Source organism: Scyliorhinus canicula, chromosome 13 (assembly GCF_902713615.1).
Source record: "Scyliorhinus canicula chromosome 13, sScyCan1.1, whole genome shotgun sequence".
NCBI lineage: Eukaryota > Metazoa > Chordata > Chondrichthyes > Carcharhiniformes > Scyliorhinidae > Scyliorhinus > Scyliorhinus canicula.
In genome coordinates this window covers 137,665,424-137,691,207 of record NC_052158.1, presented here as the reverse complement: position 1 = coordinate 137,691,207, position 25,784 = coordinate 137,665,424, and the positions used below count along the sequence as shown (strand labels likewise).

The 25,784-nt window shown below is 46.1% G+C and overlaps 1 protein-coding gene across 1 annotated transcript in view; it reads right to left on the bottom strand.

Annotated features, from left to right (window-relative positions):
• The window catches only part of pid1 (phosphotyrosine interaction domain containing 1), a 122,046-nt gene extending 105,575 nt beyond the window's left edge, over positions 1–16,471 (bottom strand). The window contains exon 1 of the mRNA XM_038816244.1: positions 16,043–16,471. Coding sequence (XP_038672172.1) covers positions 16,043–16,072 — 30 coding nt within the window. The 5' untranslated portion in view covers positions 16,073–16,471. The remainder of the gene's footprint in view (positions 1–16,042) is intronic.
• Between the last annotated feature and the right edge of the window lie 9,313 nt (positions 16,472–25,784).

The window sequence follows — 25,784 nt, the reverse complement described above, 5'->3', positions numbered from 1 at the left end:
GGCAATGGCCTACATCATTACGCCATCTTTCCCCAGATGTTTTTCCTCACAAAAAGTCTATTTACACAGCTGCTGTGATGTTTTTCGAAGCATGGTACATTTTGGTAAACATTGAAAAATATTTGAATGAAGTTAAAACGTCGTATTGCATTTAATAAACATATTACAATGTGTTGTTCCTCCAAATTCAACAAGGATGCTCCATTAATATTCCTTTTAGTAAAGTTTATTCGTTTTTAACTTTGTCACCCTGTGTCTACTTCAAAGTGTCAATGGTAGCCATGATGTGGAGATGCCGGCGTTGGACTGGGGTGAGCACAGTAAGAAGTCTTACAACACCAGGTTAAAGTCCAACAGGTTTGTTTCAAACACTAGTGTTTGAAACAAACCTGTTGGACTTTAACCTGGTGTTGTAAGACTTCTTACTGTACTTCAAAGTGAGTATTGAAGTAGAATCTGATGTCTGGCAGCTATAGGGCACCATCTTCCACATTACACCCTTCTTGGTGCAATGGCATCCCAATGCCTGGATGATCAGAGATACTCCGCATCTAATCTCTTGGCAACACTTTGGTACCCTGAATCCAATGCCTGACATCTAGTGGCATCTCAATCTTTGAAAGTTCAGAGATACTTGGCAACACCATGCCCCTGGTCACTCCCTGGCAGCACAGTCATGATTGTGACTAATGCTTTAACAGATTAACAGTGCTTTGTGTCCAACATCCGGCCAATTTATAGTGAATATTTATCCAATCCCTCATAGACGGATGGAATACACAATATTATTCCCAAACTGGGCATGGGGTGGAGTAATGTATTTGTGTTCCTTGGTCATCAAAGAAAGCAGGCTGCACAAATTGTCAGACTACAGCTTTGATTTTACTGTTGTTAAGTCTGATAAAACTTGTAGCTTTAAGTTATAACCCGCAAGTACCTTAAGGGGTGGGTACCATTTACCTCCCCATGAAGCTTGCAGAATACAAGCTCGCCCATTAAGGGGATGGGGCACCTCCAAACAATGTAGGGTATATAAGGCCAGCCAGTTAGGCACTGGGAAGGCAGAACCAGTTTGGGATCTACCATGTGATGCATATAAGAGTTATTGTAAATAAACTTCTGTGAACTACTCAATGTGGACTCCTTTGTGGCCTCATAAAACTTTGTATCTCTATTCTAATTAAACAGATAGCTGCTGTGATTGTATCCATCTAGAAAAACAGTTGCTTCTTATGTTGCTAATTGTTTAATTGATCAAAGCTTTGGTAAAATGCGAGAAATAAAAATCTGGAAGCAGCATTATAAAAGATTGGATTTCAGCATATCAACCCGTATCCACTTATTGATGTTGTATGGTTTGTTTGGCGGTTTTGAAGTAGGTTCTTCCACACTGTTCCAGGACCTGACCCTCCTGAATAGATCCCCAAGGGCAATAGCATTGCTTTCTGAGGTATGAATTCAGAGCATGTACGTTCTGAAGCAGGAGAGGGTCCAAGTGCAAGGTCCCTTTTCACTCAACTGCTGAAAGAATTAACAAATTCGTCAATGACAGAAACTTACTACCTCTGTTAAATCTTGCTTGCCACAATTCATGTTTTCTCCACATCAGCAGCTGGAGTACATTTAAAGTTTTGCTGAACCAGGACCTGGTTAATTGAGCAATATTGCTGGACAATTTGAAGAAACTTGAGCCAGCAATAATTCAGATTCACTTCCTTTAACCTGCCAGTGTTGCCACATTCCTGAACCACTACGTTCTTAATAATCAACTTACTACCTAACATTAACGTATATATTAACTTAAATATTGAAGTATTTGAAAACCAGTGTCTCCAGATTATCTATTATTTCTTGGAGCGGAGCATATTAAAGCTCTTACAAAGAGAACTAATTTTGCGGGGGGGCTCCTCTGTACATTCTTAGATGGAAGCCAAACATGTTGATACTGGAAGCAGAGCTGGGGTTAAGTAAATTCTACTGCTTGAAAAACATGTACTACGCAAATTGAACTTAGAATGATATGTTCTCTTGGAGACTTAATGACAACCTCTGAAGAAAAGCCCCTGGTGCACCGTTGTCATTTTCCCATTTCATCTAACAACCAACCTTATGGTTGAACTGTCAATTTAAAGCCATTTAGGGCTGTTGAATCATTTTGTACTCAGCACATCGTAACTGGGAAATGGGTGGAAACTTTGCAGAAGATTGTACATGGCTTGGAGTTTGATTTCTGTCCATCTCAGAGCCAATGGAAGTTAAAAGGCAATTTTCCTTATCGTACCGCCATCCATGCTCCATCAACGCATCCATTGCTCTCGCAGAGCTGAGTTTTGTTTTGTGAGTCGACTGTCTTGGTTTTAGATTTTACACATTAGCGCAGTTAAATAATGTGACAATCAATCAATCATAAAATCCCTACAGTGCAGAAGGAGGCCATTTGGCCCCTTTGAGTCTGCACTGTAAACTCCACGCAGACAGTCATCCAAGGTCGCAATCGAACCTGGGCCCCCAAGGCTGTGAGGCAGCAGTGCTAACCACTGTGCCGTCTCAAACAAAGTCAACCGTGTCATTTAATAGAAAGTACTAATTTGATTTTGCAGTGCAAAGTATAATTAGTCTAGAAATTGGATTTCAAATATAATCCTTTCATCAATTAAAAGAAAATTGCAATATCCTATAGACTTCTATGGGATGAAGTTCAACTTTGATGAAGGTGCTAAATGGATGGTAATGGGTTGACAGACAGTTATACAGGGCATGATCTAACAGCCATGTTCCACCAGAATCAAAGCGGGATGCGGCCAGCAAAAGCTGGGAGAGGCCTCCCCCGCGAATCCCGATGGCGGCAATGCCTCACGAGACCTTGGCGGGACCCAGTCTCGCACAGTTAAGTGGGTTTAAAAGCCCATTTAACCATGCTGAATCCAGATCTAACAGGCTCCCAGCATCTATCGGCCTCCCCAGGGAGACCCCAGCTGGGCATCGTTTAGCACTGGCTCACATAAGGGTGGACTAGGCAGAACGGAACCTGGTAGGTTTTCCTAGGCCATTGGAGGCTCCTGGGTGATCAGTGACAGGGCAGGGTGGCACCTGGCAGCATCCCCTTGGTGCCAGCTTGGCACTTCCAAGGTGCCCATGTGGCACTGCCAGCTGGAAAGGGCACTGCCAACATGCCAAGCTTGCCTTTTTCAAACAACGGGGTTCAGGTCCAGGAGTGCTGTGCATGGTGCGGTGGGGGGGGGGGGGGGGGGGGGGGGCGAAGACCCCCATTAAAGGTCAATTAGAGGTTGGGGGGGGGCTTCGGGGGTCCCATCAGGGGGTTGCGAGATCGGAGTTCTGGTGAGTGGAGCTCCTCTGTGAAGAAATGGGTCTAAATGTGGCCTTAGCCTCATATTCACTGCTGAGGCCCTGATCTACTCAAATGACCATTTGATAGCGTAGTGCTTCTCGGTGCTCCGAAGCGACGGGAACACCCAGCCAATCGTGCGCGCTATGGGAATCTGCTCCCATTATAACAAAGAACAAAGAAAAGTGCAGCACAGGAACAGGCCCTTCGGCCCTCCAAGCCTGCGCCGACTATGCTGCCCGTCTAAACTAAAATCTTCTACACTTCCGGGGTCCGTATCCCTCTATTCCCATCCTATTCATGTACTTGTCAACATGCCCTTTAAACGTCAATATCGTCCCTGCTTCTACCACCTCCTCCAGCAGCGAGTTCCAGTCACCCACATCCCTCTGTGTAAAAAACATCTCCTCTAAACTTTGCCACTTGCACCTTAAACCTATGCCCCCTAGTAATTAACCCCTCTACCCTGGGAAAAAGCCTCTGACTATCCACTCTGTCTATGCCCCTCATAGTTTTGTAGACCTCTATCTGGTCGTCCCTCAATCTCCTTTGTTCCAGTGAGAACAAACCGAGTTTATTCAACCGCTCCTCATAGCTAATGCCCTCCATACCAGGCAACATCCTGGTAAATCTCTTCTGCACCCTCTCTAAAGCCTTCACATCCTTCTGGTAGTGTGGTGACCAGAATTGAACACTATACTCCAAGTGTGGCCTAACTAAGGTTCTATATAGCATTCGACCGCACTCTGTGTGGGCTAGCCCAGAGAGGAACTCCCCAGGGCCCAAAAAAAATTAAGTGTGGTTGGATAGCAGTGGGGAACTCGCTGGCAGAGCGGGGGAGAAACTCCCAGCCAAACCCGCCCATACTCTGCACAATTTTACTATCTGCTGAATTAAATGGAAACAAAAATACCATGGGGCGTAAATGAGTCAGCAATTTCTCAACACTCACTTTGCACAGCAGCCCCAGTTGAATTTCAATCCCTTCAAAAGGATTTAAGAATTAAATGAGTGGCAGTGTAACCGAGTTGGTAATACTCTTGTTGGAGGCAAAGCTAGTTTTGAGAACTTGAGCATGTGATATAATATCGATACACCCATACAGTACTGAAGAAGTGCTGTATTGTTGGAGGTGCTATCCTGAAGATGTGATGTCAAACCCTGCCTCTGTTTGCTCCTTGGAGGTGGGACTTACAGATCTCATTGCTTTCAGGGGAGGAGAGATTTCTCCAGATTTCTGGCTGATATTCGTCACTAAAAAGTGAATAAACTTATAATTCACCTCGGCCTCCTTCTGCACTATAAATTCTATGATTCTATGATTATTGGTTGTGAATCTTCTATATGTAAAATGGCTGATGTGCTTGGCTACAGTTATTTTTTTTCAAGCTAATTCATTCTGTGTGCTGTGCTTTGTAAAATTTGGAAGAGTTTTGAAATGATGCTCTATATTAGTTCAAGTACTTTTTCCTTTTAAATGGAAATGGCATAGTTCATGAAGGGAAGACAAACATTGTGTAACCTCAGTGAAGTTCAAGCTACAGTACTTCAAATTGCTGAAAGAGCAAACAAACAAAAAAATAATTTGTTTTTCCATCAAAGGCTTTTTTTTGTGGGTTACTGATGAATAATATATGTTCATCTCATCTTGACATTTGGCTGACAGCTTAGTCGGTGATTTTGGACTTGTCAAATTCACATGCTTATGTCTCATTCTTTGCTGGATAATGGACTATTAAAACAACTTTGAAAGGTTAATAAGTGCAGGTCACAGCCGCATCGAGACTTTTGTAGAATTAGGAATCCAAGTGAGAAAGACAATTAACCTTAATTGAAAAAAAATGAAGCACCCTTTTCCCCACTTTTCTGCCAATAGGTTGACACAAACACCACCTCTAAACTTTTGGAAGCCTTCCATCGATCTTGTGTGTTTGCTTAACCGGGCTTCCATTAAACAATTACAGCCATTGCACAATTGATTGATCAAAGCACAATCCAAATAGCAAGGCACCAGCTGGGATGTGAACCTCCTACGCGTACAAACTGGCAAGTGTTTTCTGTAGTTCCAGGGGCGACTTATATGGAAGGTGGGGATGGGAGAGGATATGGATTGTGATCGGCGAGGTATGATTAATGCAGTTCATTTGTTCGCCTGTCAATATTTTATTAAGCTGCCTCTGAATGTAGCTTGGATTTTTGTCTAAAAGCAGTTTTATAATAATAATCTTTTTGTCACAAGTAGGCTTACATTAATACTGCAATGAACTTATTGTGAAAAGCCCCTAGTCGCCACATTCCGCCGCCTGTTCAGGTACATGGAGGAAGAATTCAGAATGTCCAAATTACCTAATAGCACGTCTTTCAGCCCCTGTGGGAGGAAACCGGAGCACCCAGAGGAAACCCACACAGACACAGGGAGAACATGCAGACGCCGCACAGACAGTGACCCAAGCCGGGAATCGAACCTGGGTCCCTGGCGCTGTAAAGCAACATGCTAACCACTGTGCTCCCGTGCTACCCTATACATGTGCTTCCCGAAAGTTACATTGAGTGCATTCCTCAGACACTAAATAAATTCAGCCAGCTGAAAAAATAAAAATAATTTTTTTTAAATAATCTTTCTTGTCACAAGTAGGTTTACATTAACACTGCAGTGAAGTTACTGTGAAAAACACTTAGTCGCCATATTCCTGCGCCTGTTCAGGTACACAGAGGGAGAATTCAGAATTCTCAGTTAGTACGGGAATCAAACTCACACTGCTCACCTTGTTCTGCATCACAAACCAGCTATCTAGCCCACTGAGCTAAACCAGCCCCATTCCAATGGAAAATACCCCTTACAAAGGTGGCAGACCCCTAATGGTGATCACTGAAGTACATGTCTCAGTAATCTAAGGTCTGACCCGAGCATGCAGAAATCAAGGATAATTCTCTGAATTGTCTTTCATTTGCCAACATTTGAGATAGGTGAGTGGCAGATTTATAAAGCTTTGGAGTCTTCAATGGGGCTTTTTTTGGAGCCCAATATAGAGGTAATGGTAAACAGGATACTTAAATCTATGAGCATTGTGGATATTTACACAGCTTACAAAAACATGTAACATTAAGGAATATTGGCATCCCATAATAAACAAAGGTTTCTGCATTATCTTCAACCGCTTTGTCGCATCTCATTATAGTGATTGTTCCCTTCTATTCTGAGTTTAATTTGAGTTGCAATACCTCTTCTGTGTGCATTCCTGCAATGAATTTCGCTACAGACTAACGTGTAATGAATTCAGGGATCATTAAGAATGCTGTGTATTCATATAACTTTCCATTTGGAAATGTACATAGATGCCACACAAGAAAAAAAAAGCATGCTATCTGCTAAAATTTTAGTTAATACCCAATTAAAGGAATAATCATGAGTAGATTTATTATTAAATAAGCAGCCATTAAAACAGCCCTGTTACTTGCACAATTTGGAATCGTATCATACTGCAAGTTCACAATTTGCTCTTCACGGCTTTGCTTTGAGGAATACGAGCTGGACTGATGAATGCCATTCATAGGTGAGAATTATTGCTGCACAAGGTTAAGTGGTTGGTTTAAGGAAGGCACTCGTTTACTGTGGGGCTCTCCGTGAAGCTATTTTCAGTCCAGGATTTCTTCACATGCTCTCTGAAATTATTTCAGAAATAATCTTGTTATTTCCTGGAACATCAAGAGATGGAGGCCTCTTCCGCAGAGACACTTATCCCCATTGATAAGGATGTGAAGCAGATGAGCTCTCCAGGGCCTTTGGTGATTTATGGTTCTTCTTTGATCAGGGTATAAATCTGTGCAGGCCAATCCAATCAGTAGCGGTCTTTGTGTTTGTTGTAAAAATAAATCTGCACAGTTATCCTCATTGGTCTGGATACAGATAAATTACACTCACATACCATGTGAGATGAGCATTCTATAGAGAAATCCCTTCATTTTATATCATGCCAGGCATGTCTATTTCATTTCCTAATGAATGGATAGACATTTTTTACACTCTTAGTATGTCTATTTCCCTTTTTTGCATACAGGAAAGATTTCCTTTAGACTCCCAGCGTATGTATTTTGCTTCCTTATGAAGGGATGCATGTTCTCTGGACTTCATGAGGAATTCTTTGACTATCAATATCACTACAGGAAAGATCATTTAAAAAAATAAATCACCTAGGACAATCGCGGTGTGAACATTTTTCATTCAACGGAATTTTCGCTCATGAACAGCTTTCTGTTGCCAGCAATTTAGGGTGGAATCTTGACCCAGACGCAGTGGAGAGGCTGGTAGTGGGTCAGGACCCCATTGCTAATTGAAGCAGGCTTTACCATGGCTGTTTAACTCAGCCATAGGATTATCAAGCTGTTTGAAAGTTTCCCAGACATTCAAAGAGTGCAACCCACAGGCTTTGAATGAAGGCTTTCTACTTAAAGACATCTCTGCAGGGGTCTGAATGGCTGCTGGAAAGGTTTCTGCTGAAGCAATAAGAACGCAAAAGGACGGAAGATAGGCACAAGAAGGCTTCCCCTCTCGAACCCCCCAGCTAGTTCGCTGACTCCCCCCTGGAGGTCATGCTGGATGAGGACAGACGTCCCCGTGGCTGGGACAGACAGGCCACACGGCAAGCGTGGCTGGAAGTAGCGATGTCTGTAGCAGCAGAAGTGGAAGCCCAGGACAAGGATTCACTGGAAAAGATTTAATTAAGTCTGGAAAGATGAATTGAGCATGGTGGTAGTGTCACACAACATGATGGAGGGATAGTCAATGTGAAGCCAGGATAAAATCTCCACAAGGATTGTGAGGTGGTGACTTCTATCCAAACTGTCATGGTCAGATGCATCTGCGACAAGTAGATTAGTGGGGACAAGGACTATTAGGTTTTCCACCTTGTTGGTTCCCTCAACCCCTGCTGAAGTCATAGTCCGGCAGATACAGCCTCTTATGATTCTGTGAGTATGATTATGTGAGGATGTTGCTTGATTAGTCTCTGGGACAGCTCTCCCATTTTTGTCACTAGCTCCCATATGTTAGCAAGGAGGACTTTGGAGGGCCTCAGGGATATGTGAGCTGTTGTTGTTTCTGGTGACTTAAGTTGATACCGGGTTGTTTTATTCCTTTTTGACTTTTCTGTACCTGTTTGATAAAACTCCAAGTGGCCTTCGGAGGGCAGCTAAGAGTCAACCACATTGCTAGGTTGAGGGCCAGACAAGATAACAACAGCAGATTCTGTCCCTTTGTCAGCATGGTAGCACAGTGGTTAGCACTGTTGCTTCACAGCGCTGAGATCCCATGTTCGATTCCCGGCTTGGGTCACTGTCTTTGCGGCGTCTGCACGTTCTCCCTGTGTCTGTGTGGGTTTCCTCCAGGTGCTCCGGCTTCCTCCCACAAGTCCTGAAAGACGTGCTATTAGGTAATTTGGACATTCTGAATCCTCCCTCCATGTACCTGAACAGGCGGTGGAATGTGGCGACGAGGGGCTTTTCACAGTAACTTCATTGTAGTGTTAATGTAAGCCTACTTGTGACAATATTACAAATTATTTGTGGGGTTTTTACAACAATCACTGATAGTTTCATGCCACCATTATTGTGACTAGACTTCAATTCCAGATTTAACATTTTTTTTAAAAAATTCATTGACTATAAATTCCATGGTGGGATTTGAACCGGTGTACCCAGAATAAGCTGCTTCCACACTTTCAGGGCATCACCCAAAATATTTTACAATCAAGGAATTGTTTTGAAAAACTTCTGACACTAGAAGATGGGGCACCCTTCCTGAATACAGATTGCCAGAAAAGACAAGGGAATTCAGGACAAAGTGGGCAAGGGAATATCTAAAAAGGTGGGAAACCACTTACCAAGCCCAAGGGAAGAATTAATTTTGAAAGGTAGCTCAGAACACAGGGAGAACTCCATGGGTCATCCAATGTTTTGATATTTGGGAGAAATTGCTTCCAGCCTTTTTGTCATCAGGTGATGATTAGTACACTTGACTGTTAGTGACTGAAATTGCATGGAAGTCTGGAATGTGTGTTCCTTTAATTTATTTTAACCAGTGTGCAGGATAAACAATAAGTACTAACACATTCCTGCCATTTAATGTTTGGTTTGGCGTTTATATAAACAGATACACATGGCCTAGATTTTCAATCTGACATGAATCCTGCTTTATCCATCTAGGGTGGGTTGGAGGGAGGAGCATTGCGGCTCAGCCTTCTGTACCGTTGTGAGTGGAGTGACTCCATATCAGCAAATAGGAGTTCCACAAGTAGGCATTTCTCAGCAGCTTGGTTTGGAGGCCTGTCTTGGTCATAGGTTTCTGCAGAAGTTAGGACAATCAGCTGACCAAAATATAAATGACACGTTCCTCATTATGCCTTGGCCTTTCCACAACATGATGCTTCTTGCAACATCCGTTTATTATGTCCCCTACAAACAAGCTCATGAGAGAGTCTGAGCTCTATAGTTCAGGAGCATGAGTGCTGCCTACTTGTGGCAGTTCGCATTACTTTCTTGCCATTTTCTCTCACGTCGTAACGTACAGGCTCATTGCATCTTTTGGGTTTCAGCGTAAACGAGCTCACTGCAAGTTGTGGCGCCAAGGGCAGCATGGTGGCACAGTGATTAGCACAGTTGCTCTCCAGCTCCAGGGTCCCAGGTTTGATTCCCAGCTTGAGTCACTGTCTGTGCAGAGTCTGCACGTTCTCCCTGTGTTTGCATGTTTTCCGCTGGGTGCGCCAGTTTCCTCCCACAGTCCAAAATTGTGCGGGTTAGGTGGATTGGCTATGCTAAATTGTCCTTGATGTCCACAAATGGTTAGGTGGGGTTACGGGGATAGGGTGGAGGTGTGGGGATAGGGTGGAGGTGTGGGGATAGGGTGGAGGTGTGGGGATAGGGTGGAGGTGTGGGGATAGGGTGGAGGTGTGGACTTAGGTAGGGTGCTCTTTCTAAGGGCCGGTGAAGACTCGATGGGCCAAAAGGCCTCCTGATGCACTGTAAATTCTATGATTCTATGATTTGTGTCCCTCAGTAGTGGCAAACTTCTCATGAAGGGAAATTCAGGCCAGTTTAAGACACGAGCAAAATATTAATCCTTCCTGCCCAGCCATCTACAGTATTCCATTGGTAATAACCACGAATTCCATTTGTTGACAAGAACCAGTGCAACTCTTTCTTGAAACACATTAAGATTTCTTGTTCTACCACCCATGTTATTCTGAATACTTACCACCATTCAAGCAAACCTTTACATTTCTCCTGCAATTCTGTTTTCTTTTGTTTTTCATAATTTGTAAATACAACCCTTGTACTTGAAGCATGGCTGTGTAAAATGAGCTGTGATATTTGGTCCAGTATAATCCTACAGTGTCAAGAACGTCATTAACTGATGACCAAAAACCTTTGTAACAATGACAGCTAAGCCAATTTTTGAAGCAAGCTCTCTAGGTTACCTCTCGTGTTATTCAATAATGCTGTCCAAGCAGATTGCAAACATGTGTTGGATTTCATTTTACTTTTCTTTTTTATCAAGATTTACATCAAGGGCACATTAATCCATGAAATTCCAATTGTCTACACAGGGATAATTTACATTTTCCAATGCGTTCATGAAGCAAGGCCTCAGAAAGGAAGATCATGTCACTTAACGGAGCAAGTTAGGAATGCTAAATCTTTAGATGGATAGGAGCGAAATTTGTCACGAGTGTCTCCTGTTCCAATAATTATATGCCTGCACGACCCTTCACACATTCATTCCAGTTCTGCCTGTGCAGTGTGGGGGCCAGAAAGAGGAGAGAATACACGAAAGATGCCAATTATTGTCATCCCTGTTGAAAGTTATTTTCCTTTCCTGCTTTTACTGACAGTTCCCAAATTTAGAGGACATATAGCAGCAACCTGCTCCCGACTAATTCAGTTCGGAGTAGACGGAACAAAGTGTCTCTTGAAATGAAATGAAATGAAAATCACTTATTGTAATGAGTAGGCTTCAAATGAAGTTACTGTGACAAGCCCCTAGTCGCCACATTCCGGCGCCTGTTTGGGGAGGCTGTTACGGGAATCGAACCGTGCTGCTGGCCTGCTTGGTCTGCTTTCAAAGCCAGCCCTGTGCTAAACAGCCCCTATACAGTTTTCCAATCTACTTTTGCCGTGCTTCATTTGTTAATACAGCCCTTTGTACTCAACGTGACCATCCAGAGTGACCTGTAACATTTGGTATTGTGTAATCCTGTCTGTTTGAACTTCATTAACTGATGCCCAAGAGCACACACAAAGGACAGCCAGAATGCAAAGCTAATTTTTGAACCACCCCTCCCTGGGTCAACTCTCATGTTTTTCAATAATGCAAATCAAGCAGATTGTAAACATGTGTTGGACTCAATTTGACAATTAAAAAAAAAAATCTAGATTTACATCAATGGCATATAGCACATCAGCCATTAATCCGCAGATTCCAATTCGCTGCATGGGATAATTTGCATATCCTGATTCTTGCCAATGAAGAAAGGTCTCGTAAAAAAAGATAATTTTTCTCCCTGACAGAAGAACAATCAACGTTCAGGTCATCTTGTCCTCTAATTTATCCTCACTTTTAGTGTCCGCAGAGTCTCCTCCAGATAGAATTACATAGAATGTATGGCACAGGAACATGCCTCAACTGGTTCATGTCAAATAGCTCCACCTTGCTCAAGTTGGTTGCTGGTTGGGGCTGGTTTAGCACAGGGCTAAAGAGCTGGCTTTTAAAGCAGACCAAGGCAGGCCAGCAGCACGGTTCAATTCCCGTACCAGCCTCCCCGAACAGGTGCCGGAATGTGGCGACTAGGGACTTTTCACAGTAACTTTATTTGAAGCCTACTTGTGACAATAAGCAATTTTCATTTCATTTTTCAGTACTCGCTGTACAGGGAATTAAAAAGCCTTACATTGATGTAACAGGTTATCAAATCATTTAAGAACATTGACAACAACTTATATTTAGATAGCCCGCTTAACATAATAAAGCATCACAAGGTGGTTCAATGAAGCATTCTAAAGCAAAATTAGACAATGAGCTTGGTTAAAAAGGAAGATTTTAAGGAGTATCTTCAGGACAGTGAGTTGGAGAGCTGTGGGAGGGAATTCTTGAGCTTGGGCAGAGGCAACTGAAGGCGCAGCCGCCAATGATGGAACAGTTAACATCGAGGATGCTCAAGAGACCAGAATTCGACGAGCACATATGGTTGTGGGGTTGGAGAAGATTACAGATGATAGAGAGGAGCAAAGCCGTGCAAGAATTTGAAACCAAGAATGATTATTTTAAAATTGAGACTTTCTTTGGCAAGGAGCCAATTTCGGCACATCAGAGGTGGTCAACAGAATTTGGCGGGAGTAAAGATACTTGCAGAAGCATTTGGGATGACCTCACGTTTATGCAATGTGAGATATCAGCCATAAGTGCTTTGGAACTGTGAAGTTGAAAGGTAACAAGGCATGAAAGAGCGTTTCTGCAGTAGATGAGCTGAGACAGGTTTGACTCTATGGAGGTGAAAATAAACAGTGTTAGTAATCGTGCAGAAATACATTTGGAAGCTCCTCTTTGACCCCTAGGATATAGACCACCTGCTTTAGTCTCAGCCAGCTCCAAGGAGGGGATTGAAGTCCATAGCTAGGAACAGTGTTTAGGCAGGGGCGAAAGCCAATGGCTTCAGTCTTCCCAATATTTAATTGGAGAACATTTTGACTCATCCAGTACTGGTTGTCAAATTAGCAGTCTGATAATTTAGCAGCAGTAGAGAAGTTGAGCGAGGTAGTAGTGAGGCAGAGCTGGGTGTGGTCAGCATTCATGTGATATGTGATGCTGTACTTTTACATGATGGCAGTAAAGGGCAGCATATTGATGAGGAATAGGAGGGAGCCAAGGAAAGATCCTTGGGGGCACCAGAGGTAACATTGCGAAATGGGAAGAGAAGCCATTGCAAGTGATATTCTGGTTACAATTATTCTTGATATGGGCGGCACGGTAGCATGGAGGTTAGCACAGTTACGTCACAGCTCCAGGGTTCCAGGTTCGATTCCCGGCTTGGGTCACTGTCTGTGCAGACTCTGTACGTTCTCCCCATGTCTGCATGGGTTTCCACTGGGTGCTCCAGTTTCCTCCCACAGTCCAAAGATGTGCAGGTTAGCAGGATCGGCCATGCTAAATTGCCCCTAGTGTCCAAAAAGGTTAGGTGGGGTTACTGGATTACGGGGATAGGGTGGAGGTAGGGTGCTCTTTCCAAGGGTCGGTGCAGACTCAATGGGCTGAATGGCCTCCTGCACCGTAAATTGTATGATTCTATGATCAATCGAGTGCTGCTCCACCCCTACTGGACAGCAGTGTAGAGCATTGGAGAAGGTTGGTGTACCAACCATGTCAAAGGCTGCAGACAGGTCAAAAAGGACGACGGGGGATAGTTTACTTTTGTTACAGTCACAGAGGATATATTTTGTGATGATGTGGAGATGCCGGCGTTGGACTGGGGTGAGCACAGTAAGAAGTCTTAGAACACCAGGTTAAAGTCCAACAGGTTTGTTTCGAATCACTGCTCCTTCCTCGGCTGAATTATATATTTTGTGACTTTGATAAAAGCTGTTACAGTACATCACAGTGGCAGAAACCTGATTATTCTTCCTCCCCCCACCACCTTTTTTCTTGAAGCTGTAACATTTATAACTTTTCCCAGTTCTGATGAAAGGTCATTGACCTGAAACATTAACTTTGGTTCCTCTTGCTGCTCCTTCACCCCCTATAGAACTGTGCTCTTTATTTTTTATTGTCCCTCCATTATCTTCCCACCAAATGAATCTCTTCCCATTTCTCTGCATTAAACTTCATCTGCCACCTGCTTGCCCACTCCACCAACTTGCTTCAGTCCTTTGAAGTTCAACTTGATCCTCCTCACATTTCACAATGCTTCCAAATTTTGGATCGCCCACAAACTTTGAAATCTTGCCCTGTACACCAAGGTCTAGGTCATTAATACATATCAGGAATAGCGAGGGTTCCAGAGGACAGTGTCCCTTGCATTATTTGATACATACTAATGACCCAGACCTTGGTGAACAGGGCACAATTTCAAGATTTGTGATCCTTCTTTAAGTTTCAGCAATACTTCTCCATCACATAAAACTCAGTGCACTTCTTCCAGATACGCCACCCAGAGCTAATCCGTTGCTTAATTCCCATACTTCCATCTTCTGCCATCGCTGACCACAGGTATTTGAAACTATTCACTTTCTCCAAGTCTTCACCCAGAAACTTTACCCCTTCACTCTGACCCTGTTCCCTAGACTCAAACCCATGAATTGAGGGGGGAGGGGGGGGGGGGGGGTCTTTGACTTGCTGATCTTCATGCCCCTCTTCCAGTGATTTTCTCCAGATACTCGGTCATGTTCTCATCATCCCCTGCCACGTACCGGCTCAATGTCATCTGTAAATATTATTAAGCATGGCACCTCTTGTCACCCTTGCTCAACTGGAACATCCGAGACAATTAGGAAAGAGGAAGAGGCTCAGAAATAGTCCTTGGTGTCGTGATTATTCAATGTTTAGCATTTTTAAACCTTACAACAATGTCATTAAAGACAGTTTAACTTTTCCATTTGAACATTAGAATCCATCTGCTAAGGTACTGCACAATGGCCAAGTCATGGTTTCCCTCGCTCTGTGTTTTTCTTCCTCACGGATAGCAGACAAGCTTGGCTGTCTTCCCTCCCCCCCACCCCTCACTCCAGGACCACAATGTTCTTCCTCACACACAATCCTCGGTAGGTGGTGTGAAGTGATCTTGCCGTACTAGCCTAAGCCATTCCCCAATTCAGGGAGAGAGAAAAAAATAATTTACTGAAATAAAAATCATGGCAGCAATTCAGAGGAATGGAATGGTTCAGTTTGCCGAAGAATACCTGGGATTGTTGGCTTCAAGTCACGAAACTGGAACAAAATTGAGGCGGGTGTGGGGGGGGGGGGGGGGGTGAGGAAGCCGCTTTAAAGGCTGTGCGCCGTTACCTTGGTGATTTCCCAGCCTCTGCCACTGGGAATTATATCTCAGCGTGGCTGATCCAAGTCCCTGCTGACCATCTGGGTCACATTTATCCCCAAATGTGAGGAAGCACAATCTGGGGAGGGGGGGGGGGGGGGGCAGCCTTGATAACCCTCATGCCATCACATCAGGGCTGACCCCACTCTCTGGAGAGAGGACATCCGATCACAGCCAGACAGGGGGACACAATCCCCCCCACCCAGCCAGCCAGCCAAACACACACTGAAAGTACCTTTGGGCTGCACAAGAATATTGATATTTCAGCCTCCCACACTCTCTCCCTCTTTAACAAGCCCCTGCTCAGGGGTGATCTTCCAGATTTCCTTATTGCTGAATCTCCTCACTGCATCAGCAGAACAGGTTAATCCACAATAACAAAACACACGGGGACAGCCGCGATTTACACAGGGGGGAGGGGGGGGGGGGGTCCAGCAAAAATCAAAAGGTGTTTTCGACATTGGTCTCTGGAAATTGATATTTAGTACAGGCTGGATAGGTTTACCCCTCTCTATGTGTCTGAATCCTGTGCTCTCTCTCTCACACACACAGAATACCAGCAGTGGACGTGCTCTGTAGACAAGCCTGTGCAATAAGGGCTGAGTGAATTCACTCTTACCTGCAGCCTCTCGCTCGCTGGCTGCCACATGTTGGTCCTGCCTGCGGGCCAGTGGCAGTGGGTGGGCTGTGGGGGTCGGTGGTGGTGGTGTGTGTGGAGAGGAGGGGGTTGTCTCTTGTTTGATCTGAAGCTCCTCTCCTCCCACCCCCCACCCCCTGCTCTCGTGTCCTCTCCACACACGGCAGGAGCTGCTTCCCCGCTGCCACTTGTGTTGGTGGCAACTCCGCCTGCACGACTGAGGGACTCGGCGGCGTCTGGCTGGATCTCTCTGTTCACCTCCTCCTCCTCCTCCTCCTCTTCTGGCCGCTCACTCCTCCTGCTTGCTGCAGGCAACAGATCCAGAGGCGGAAAAAGGCAGCCAGACCCTCATTCCCATTTGTAGCGGCGCCGGGAAGTGGGAGGTTCACTGAGGGAGCTGGGGGGCGCACACACACACACACAGATATCCCTGAACATTCCCGGTTCCTGGCCCCAGCTCTCAGCCTAATTGTAAACACCCACAAGTTGCACACTTGTGTTACACTTTGCACTTTCTCTCGCACATGAGAGTATTTGGAGTGTGGCTAGGTTAAACCCATTCAGTGCAATGTAACCCCCCCAAAATGGAGCAAACTCTGATTTTGAACTGAATCTTGTTGCAGTTGATTCGATTCAATTAATTCTGACCACTGTTGGTTAATTGAGGCACTGGGGAATGTTACCCCTGCAGCCTGTGTGGTAAAATCCGAATCTAAATCAGACACTGGGGATAAACTGGAGGGGAGTGGATTTCATCAATCATTTTAATTATATCAGGACCGCTGACCGTTCTCTGTGTTAGTATTTCTCCTATTGATCTATATCTCCTTTTAAACTATGACCCTTGCTCTGAAGCATGCTTGTGACTGTCAGGAACCTGAGCTTTACTGTCAGTCAGATAAATCCACTACTTGGACATCTTTGATGTTACAATCAATTTGGTGACACGTTGATACTTGGAGATTACCGATTCCTCTGGACAAGCACCATCTGGACATGGGAAATAGGAGTCGAAGTCGGCCACTCTGCCCCTCGAACCTGCTCCGCCATTCAATTACATCATAAGAACAACATAAGAACTAGGAGCAGGAGTAGGCCACCTGGCCCTTCGCGCCTGCTCCGCCATTCAATAACATCATGGCTGATGTGTTGAGTTCCACATTCCTATCTAACCTCCCCCCGCCACGAGATTCAGTGCACCTGAACGAGAGCACAATGAGAACGGTGAATAGGAGGAGAGGCAAAAAACGAGAATCGCGACAGGTGCCAAATCATTTGTGATCCAACCGTTCCGCTTCCGTTGGCGGAATCAGGATCCAGCCGCAGCATTGCAAGAAGCCAATACTCACCACTTAAGCCCTATTTCCTTACAATTAACTGGAGCCACCCCATATCCAACTATCATTCATCGTCCTCCCCAGAAGTGGTCACGCGGGTGCCGATTACTACTCCTTTTTTTAAAAACGTGAACCTGGTGGAAGGGTTTCTGTGGGGAGCCAAGGAGGTGAGTAGCCATCTTCACTCATGGGCAATGATACCGGGGGCACTGGGCTTGCTGCCCCTGCGCACGGAGGGAATGGGGGAGCAACTGGGGGGCACCCTCACCTCAGGTGCTCTGCCTTGGGGGGCATTCGGAGCTGCGGGGAGGGGCGCTCCGCAGGGGGCGAAACCGCATGCAGCCCCGCAATGCCAACCCCTGAATCATGCTTACCTGTTCTGGGGGCAACACCTGTCCTTGCGTGTCTGCCCAACTGACCACCCATAATCCTCACTGACCGCGAGGCTGAAGGCTGTTGCGAATAGGGAATTGGCAATTGTAGTTAAGTGAGCACTTCACACATCCCAAGTGGATTCCGTGGGTAAACGTGCCATGGAGCATGTGGGAGTTCTTGCCTAGCATCCCAATCAGACCATGAAGCCTGGAAACTGTGCCTGAAAACTGGGGGAGGCAACAGCACAGATGTAGCAGCCAAAATCCGAACAGCCAAGTGATGGGCCCCAGTACCGGGGACATGTACCTGGCTGGCGGGTTTCTGTGTGCAATAGGGAGGAGACCAGCACCTGGTCCAGGTAACAGTAAGAGCAGGTGTCAGGGGTACAGGGTCTAGCGTCCACTTAACAGGGCCCCCCCACCCCGCTTTAGCCTGGTGTGCGTGGGCAGCACGTTCTGGGTTGGGAGGTAGATCAATGGGGGAATGGATGGTTCTGGGGTGGGAGCCACTGCTGTTTAATACCCTCTCCAAATTCCTTACAGATATTGAATGGTATGGACGGAATTTGGACCCCATGGAACTTACCCGAGTGATGCTGCTTGCAGGCCGGGCGGCTAGGCACCAGAGACGGTGGCAGCAGCAACATTGGTAGCGGCCCACGTGCCAGACACTGCCCCACATCATGAAGATGTGTCCGCCCACCAGGCCAGGGTGAGACCGGGAGAGAGAGGCCCGCGACAAGGTGTACAAGCATCGCTGGTCATTCGAGCAGATGACAGATGGCTCGTGCCGCAGGAGGCTCTGCCTCAACAAGGAGATGGTGCGGCACCTGTGTCATGTTCTCGCGAATTTGGCACCACATGGAGGAGGAGGATACCCGCTCTCCATGGCCCTCAAGGTCACCAATGCCCTGAACCTTTATGCCTCAGAATCATTGGGGAGCACGGTAGCATGGTGGTTAGCATCAATGCTTCACAGCTCCAGGGTCCCAGGTTCGATTCCCGGCTGGGTCACTGTCTGTGCGGAGTCTGCACGTCCTCCCCGTGTGTGCGTGGGTTTCCTCCGGGTGCTCCGGTTTCCTCCCACAGTCCAAAGATGTGCGGGTTAGGTGGATTGGCCAGGCTAAATTGCCCTTAGTGTCCTAAAAAAATAATGTTAATGGGGGTTGTTGGGTTACTGGTATAGGGTGGATACGTGGGCTTGAGTAGGGTGATCATTGCTCGGCACAACATTGAGGGCCGAAGGGCCTGTTCTGTGCTGTACTGTTCTAATTCTAATTCTAATTCATTCCAAGGCTCGAGAGGGGATTGTGCAACATATCTCAAGCTACAGCCCACAGGTGCATCCAACAGGTCACGGATGCTCTTTTTGCCCAGACTAAAAATTATATAAACTTTGACATGGACCAGCCCAACAAAATGCCCGGGCAGCAGGATTCTCTACCATGACTGATAGACTGCACGTATATGCCTTCCATGCATCGGGCCACCTGTGAGTGCCCTACAGGAAGGGATTCCACTCCTTGAACATCCAGCTCATGTGTAACCACCAGAGGAGGATCATGCATGTGTGTGCATGCTTCCCAGGGTGTGTGCATGTCAGTTACATTCTGGGGCAGTCGGACATCCCCGGCCTCTTTACGGGCAAACCAAGGATGGCCGGCTGACTCTTGGGGAATAATGGGTACCCGCTGAGGACCTGGCTAATGATGCCCAGATGGAGGCCGGAGACCGATGCGGAGACCCAATTCAACGAGGTCCATGCAGCCAACCAGGCTGCCATTGAGCGGTACATCGGACTCCTCAAGATCCAGTTCCGATACCTCAACTGCCCTCATGGTGCCCTGCAGTACACCCCACGGAGGGTCGCCCGCTTTGTGGTGGCCTGCTGTGTCCTCCATAACCTCGCACAGCAGCGGGGCGTGTGCTGGAAATGGAAGATGAGGCATATGTGGCCACCTCAGAGGATGAGGTGGAGGAGGACGAGGATGATGAGGAAGTGCCAGACCAGCAAGGGCTGGAGGACGATCCCAGGGATGAACCAGAGGACCAACCAGAGGCTGCGGGGCAGGTAGCAGCAGGAAGCCCGGAGGGCCAGGGAGGCCCTCATACCCGCCCGCTTCACATGGGACATGGCCCGGTCCATCAATGGAACGTCTGCCCCCCCTCATCCCACATTTCCCACCCTCCCAGGGTCTCTGTTACATCACTCCAGGGTGCTGGGACTATCTCGGCATCGCCAGTGGGTCACTGTCGAGGATAGGGTGTGTGAGGATAACCCGCAGAGAGCTGAACGAAGATGCTCCTCAATCTATGCCTTTGTCTAACCCCTGCCTGTCCGCTGAGTCCTCGCTCACACCCATCACCTGCATATGGAGTGCCGGGTGGTGCAGGGGCGGGGGGTGTGGGGGGGGGGGGGGGGGGGGGGGGGGTGGGAGGGCGGGGGGGGGGGGTGGCGGGGGAGGGGGAGGATCCCCCATGCCTGGGGAGATGGGACAAGGGTTCAGATGGGAAGTTGGCTCACGTAGCGAAAGAAAGTGACAGAGGGGTCACACTGGTTGTGGTGAAGGGCTTTTAGTCTTTCACAAGTGTCCAACACTGCCACATTCTCCGGATGGTGCCGTACCACTCCGAGGTTACAGCCGCTGCCACTTCATCCCAGGCGGCAATGGCTACCCTGTGCCTCACCATCCGAGACCCTCAGGGGTACAGAACATCCCTCCTGGCCTCAAACACCTCCAGGAACCTCCCCAGGTCTACGTCTCCAAATCTTGGGGCCTGTGGCCTTGGCGCCATGACTGCGAGCTGAGTGGGGTTGACTGAGCAAGTGAAGTTTAAGTGCTGCTCTACCTTATTAGCAGAGATTTTGGGCAGCACGGTAGCACAAGTGGATAGCACTGTGGCTTCACAGCGTCAGGGTCCCAGGTTCGATTCCCCACTGGTCACTGCCTGTGCAGAGTCTGCACGTTCTCCCCGTGTCTGCGTGGGTTTCCTTCGGGTGCTCCGGTTTCCTCCCACAATCCAAAGACGTGCAGTTTAGGTGGATTGGCCATGATTAGTTGCCCTTAGTGACCAAAACAGTTAGGAGGGGTTATTGGGTTACGGGGATAGGGTGGAAGTGAGGGCTTAAGTGGGTCGGTGCAGACTCGATGGGCCGAATGACCTCCTTCTGCATTGTATGTTCTATGTCCACGTTCCCGGTGAATCAGTTGGCATGCCTTCATCTGTGGCAGGAAGCCCGTGGGACCTCTTTAAGTGGACCAATTAACGTTGTGTTGCGGTGACGGTCTCGCTAGGCCGAGCGCCGGGAAGCTCACGGCAGTTCCCTCTCGCTACCACACTTAGAAACATGTTGACTGAATCTCATCCAACGATTCCCTTGTCTTAGAAAAATCTATCTACTGCCTTTACAATATTATGTAACCCCGCCTTCACCACCTTCTGAGGCAGGGAGTTACAAAGTCGCACCGCCCTCTGAGAGAAAGAAATTCTCCTCATCTGTCCTAAAAGGGGGACCCCTCATTTTAAAACAGACATGCCTAGTTCGAGACCCACTCACTGAGGGGGAGCATCATTTCCTTATCTACCTTGCCAATACAGTTCAGGATCCTACATACTCCAATCAAGTCACCTCTCACTTGTCTAATGACAACAAGTCCAGCCTGTCCAACCCATCCTCATAAGACAACCTATTTATTCCAGGTATCTTTCAATATCGCAAACTTCCCCTGAACCACCTCAAACGCAGCAAATCTGTCAAAGTCTTCCATGTCATCGCTGAGCTGAATCCTAAGTAGAGTCGGGAAGTGCCATTCAGATTATGGATGACGCAAACAAAATGTTCAGGGTAATTCATTCAGTCGACTCAACATTGAAAGTGACATTCCACCAGACAGCAGTAGAATTGGTTTCTAATCCAGAAAGCAAATTCTAATGAAAGGTCATTGACCTGAACTATTTGGCAGGATCTTCCAGTCACGCCTGCCCCGAACATTCTCGCCCGAGGTCAATGGACCTTAAAAATAGGCCACCAAATGTTCAGACCCACCCATGATGATTTCCGTCATGGACGGGGCAAGAAATGTTATCCTATTAACTGTTGTTTCTCCCTCCACAGGTGCTGTCAGATGGCTGAGCATTTCCAACATCGCAGAATTGAATTTATATTTATTAGGAGGAAAAATCAGAATCACAATAAAAAGATAATTTCTGTATAAAATGTTCATAATCTGCAATACCTCAAAAGTGATTCTCAAACCTCAAAACTCGCCATCACATGGTAGGGTAGCAAACCTCAAGAGTGATAGGTGGAATATAAGTCATAATTGGATGAAATAGCTAGTCTGTTAATGTTAATGACAGGTTGAAATATTACATTGATTGGGTGGAACAGTAGCACAGTGGTTAGCACGGTTGCTTCACAGCTCCAGGGTCCCTGGTTCGATTCCAGGCTTGGGTCACTGTCTGTGCGGTGTCTGCACGTTCTCCCTGTGTCTGCGTGGGTTTCCTCCGGGTGCTCCGGTTTCCTTCACAAGTCCCATTCCAAACTCCTTCTTAGCTACTGACACCATTTTACGCCCTAGCAACAGTCACATTTGACCCCAAGATGAGCTTCTGACCACATTCATGCCGTTACTAGGGATGCCTATTTTCATCTGCACAGCATCACCTGACTTTGCCACCTGACTTTTCTCTGCCTGAACTCATCTGTTGCTGAAACAATCACTCAGACCTTTGTTTCCTCTCGACTTCACTATTCCAAAGCACACCACGTAGGTCTCCCACATTCTACCCCCCCCCCCCCCCCCCGTAAACTTGGTGTCATCCAATCTCTGCTTCTTGAGTCTTAACTGGCACCAAGTCCCATTCACCTATCACCCTGTGCTTGCTGACCTGCATTGACTTCCCAGTGAAGCACCATCTTGAGTTTAAAATTCCCAACCTTGTTTTCAATTCCATTCATGGTCTCACCTCTCCCTATCTCTGTCATCTCCTTTAGCCCCTCTAAGGTATCTGCGTTTCTCTAATTCTGGCCTCTTGGTCATCCCTGACATTAATTGCTTCACCATTGGTGAGCGTGTCTTCAGTTGCCTCAGTCCTAACCTCTGGAAGCTCTTCCTACACCTCTCCACCTTCCTATGCTATTGGCTGGTTTAGTACAGTGGGCTAAAGAGCTGGCTTGTAATGCAGAACATAGCCAGCAGCGCGGGTTCAATTCCCGTACCAGCCTCCCGAACAGGCACTGGAATGTGGCAACTAGGGGCTTTTCACAGTAACTTAATTGAAGCCTACTTGTGACATTAAGTGATTATTATTATTTATCCTCCTTAAAAAAATCCTTTGACAACATTTTGGTAATTTGCCTTAATATCTCCTTATGTGGCTCAGCGTCTTGTTTTGTTTTGTGGCGCTCCTGAGGCGTTTTATAATGTTAAAGACGCTGGGGTAAATTCTCGCCTGGCGGGATTCCCTGTTCCTCCGGCAGCTCATCCCTGCCCGCGGGTTTCCTGGCCGCGTGGATTGGCCACAATGGGAAATCCTTGGCTGGGGAGACGGTGAATTCACCCCACTAAAGTTGTTGCGGTTGACTAAAGAAGTCAGAAACCTTCAAAACAAATCGCTCAACTCTTGTTAAATTCAACGTTTTTGGAGTTGGCATCTATCATTAAAAAGAACCAATTCGGCAACATTTTCAAACTTCTTTATTTTCTATTATGCTTCCTCATTCAATCTCAGTGTATTCAGAAAATATTTAGATTCCTAACTTTAAAGTATTTTAAAAACAACAACCAACTTAACTATAACATTGAGCATTTGATGTTTGAGAAATCAGCAAGATGTTTCCCCACACGACTTGAGCCTCCAGTTTTGTTTACAGAGCAGAGTTGGAAATCCCACCTGTTCTTAGGTGCAAGTAAGAGATTTCAAGGCTGACTTTCCTCTGAAATCTGCGAGCAGAGATTGAGAATCAGGACGATTATTGAGGGAAATGAGGTGAAGAACCATTGCACCAGGTTTCAGATATTGGATCGGGCAAAATGGGTGAAAAACAGGCACTGATGGAAACAGTACGGCACATTCAAAGAACAAAGAACAAAGAACAAAGAAAAGTACAGCACAGGAACAGGCCCTTCGGCCCTCCAAGCCCGTGCCGACCATGCTGCCCGACTAAACTACAATCTTCTACACTTCCTGGGTCCGTATCCCTCTATTCCCATCCTATTCATGTATTTGTCAAGATGCCCCTTAAATGTCACTATCGTCCCTGCTTCCACCACCTCCTCCGGCAGCGAGTACCAGGCACCCACTACCCTCTGTGTAAAAACCTTGCCTCGTACATCTACTCTAAACCTTGCCCCTCGCACCTTAAACCTATGCCCCCTTGTAATTGACCCCTCTACCCTGGGGAAAAGCCTCTGACTATCCACTCTGTCTATGCCCCTCATAATTTTGTAGACAATTCATTTCATGTTGGACATGTCTTTTCTTTGAGGAAACTCTATAGCCGGCCAGGGCCTGATGTCAATTTCAAGCCACTTCCTGAAATTGGTTGGCGCCTGACTGAAGCTTTAACTGTCACCAAAAAGCAGAAGTGCTTCCTCTAGCTCCAAATTCTAGCTGTGTGTTGTTGCCAGTCACTGCTAACCCCTTTCCTATCTCCCTGCACTGAAATCCTCAGCAACCAATGTTCAGTTCCTCCAGGACTGGCACAATACCTCTGGGGAGTCACAGGCATCTACAGGGCACTGGTGCGACTTGCTGACATAAAAGGATCAATGTTATGCGGCCCCCTTTCTCAACAGTTTTGGTGTGATGTTTACAGTTGGTTTCTTGTCTGATGCTAGTTTTTTGTCAGAGCATCTTCACACACATACTTTTATTGAATAGTGGGGAAGTGGTGGAAGGATTCCTGAGCTGATTATCTGCCCATTGAACTCCCTGATGAACACCCCTTCTTTGGCCAACAAGTGATGCCATTGGATTTGAACTCAGAGCTTCTGGCTGAGAGGTAGGGGGGCTTAATTGAGATGGGCATTTGCAACTCCACTCAAATGCAGCTGAGATAAAAACTGAGTCTTCACTTCCCATAATAGTTTTAATCTATTCAACTTCTATTTTGTTATGATCCAGAAATCTGAAATAAATACAGAAAATGATGGAAATGTGAAGCAGGCAGACTTCCGACAGATGAGTGACTATCTAACATTTCAGTAGGACCTTTATCAGAACCGGAGAGTTGTTCATGGACAAGTTTGGCCTAACAATTGTACTCTGACTGCATGTAGTTTTGCACATCACCGAGGGAGAACACAGGGATGAACAGTGCCTATAATTTCAGTTCAATAATAAACAGTCGTACCTTGATGAAGATGGAGCAGAAGAAGATCTATTGGTTCTTAAAGTTATTGCTACAATGTCAAACAATTTCAAGACAATCTACCAAGGTTTATGGAGCCAGCTGTGGAGTCCAAACCCATTGATCCTTTATTATGCCCCTGTAATACATCAGGGTGAATACTTAGAATATTGCACCTGATTGTGATCAACTTATGCCCGAAAAGTACTAGAGACAGTTTCAGAGAACAATAATGACCCCATTGGAACTGCCACTTCTGAGCATGCAAGTACAATAGAATTGCTATAATAAAGTCCAACACCCCCAACAAATATATCCAGGACATCCAACAAGACAGATGAAGGAAAATGTTTTGGATTATTGGGACGAATAATAATGCAAAGCAGTGGGAGTGAATTTAAAGCAATTTTTTGCTTTGGAAATTTCTTTTGGGAATTTCTTCAACAGTTTTAAATCATAAATACTGAAAAAGGGACGTTTGTGAAACATGAAAAAGTGTTCAGATCGCTGTCTGTCCAACATGAAATGCAATGTGATAATGACAAAATGAGATTATAATTAATGCTTTAATGACCCAGTGCTCATTGTCTAATAGACCAACTGTGGCCTTTGAAGAGATTTCCAATTTGTGGTTTGCACAGTTCATTTGCTAAAAC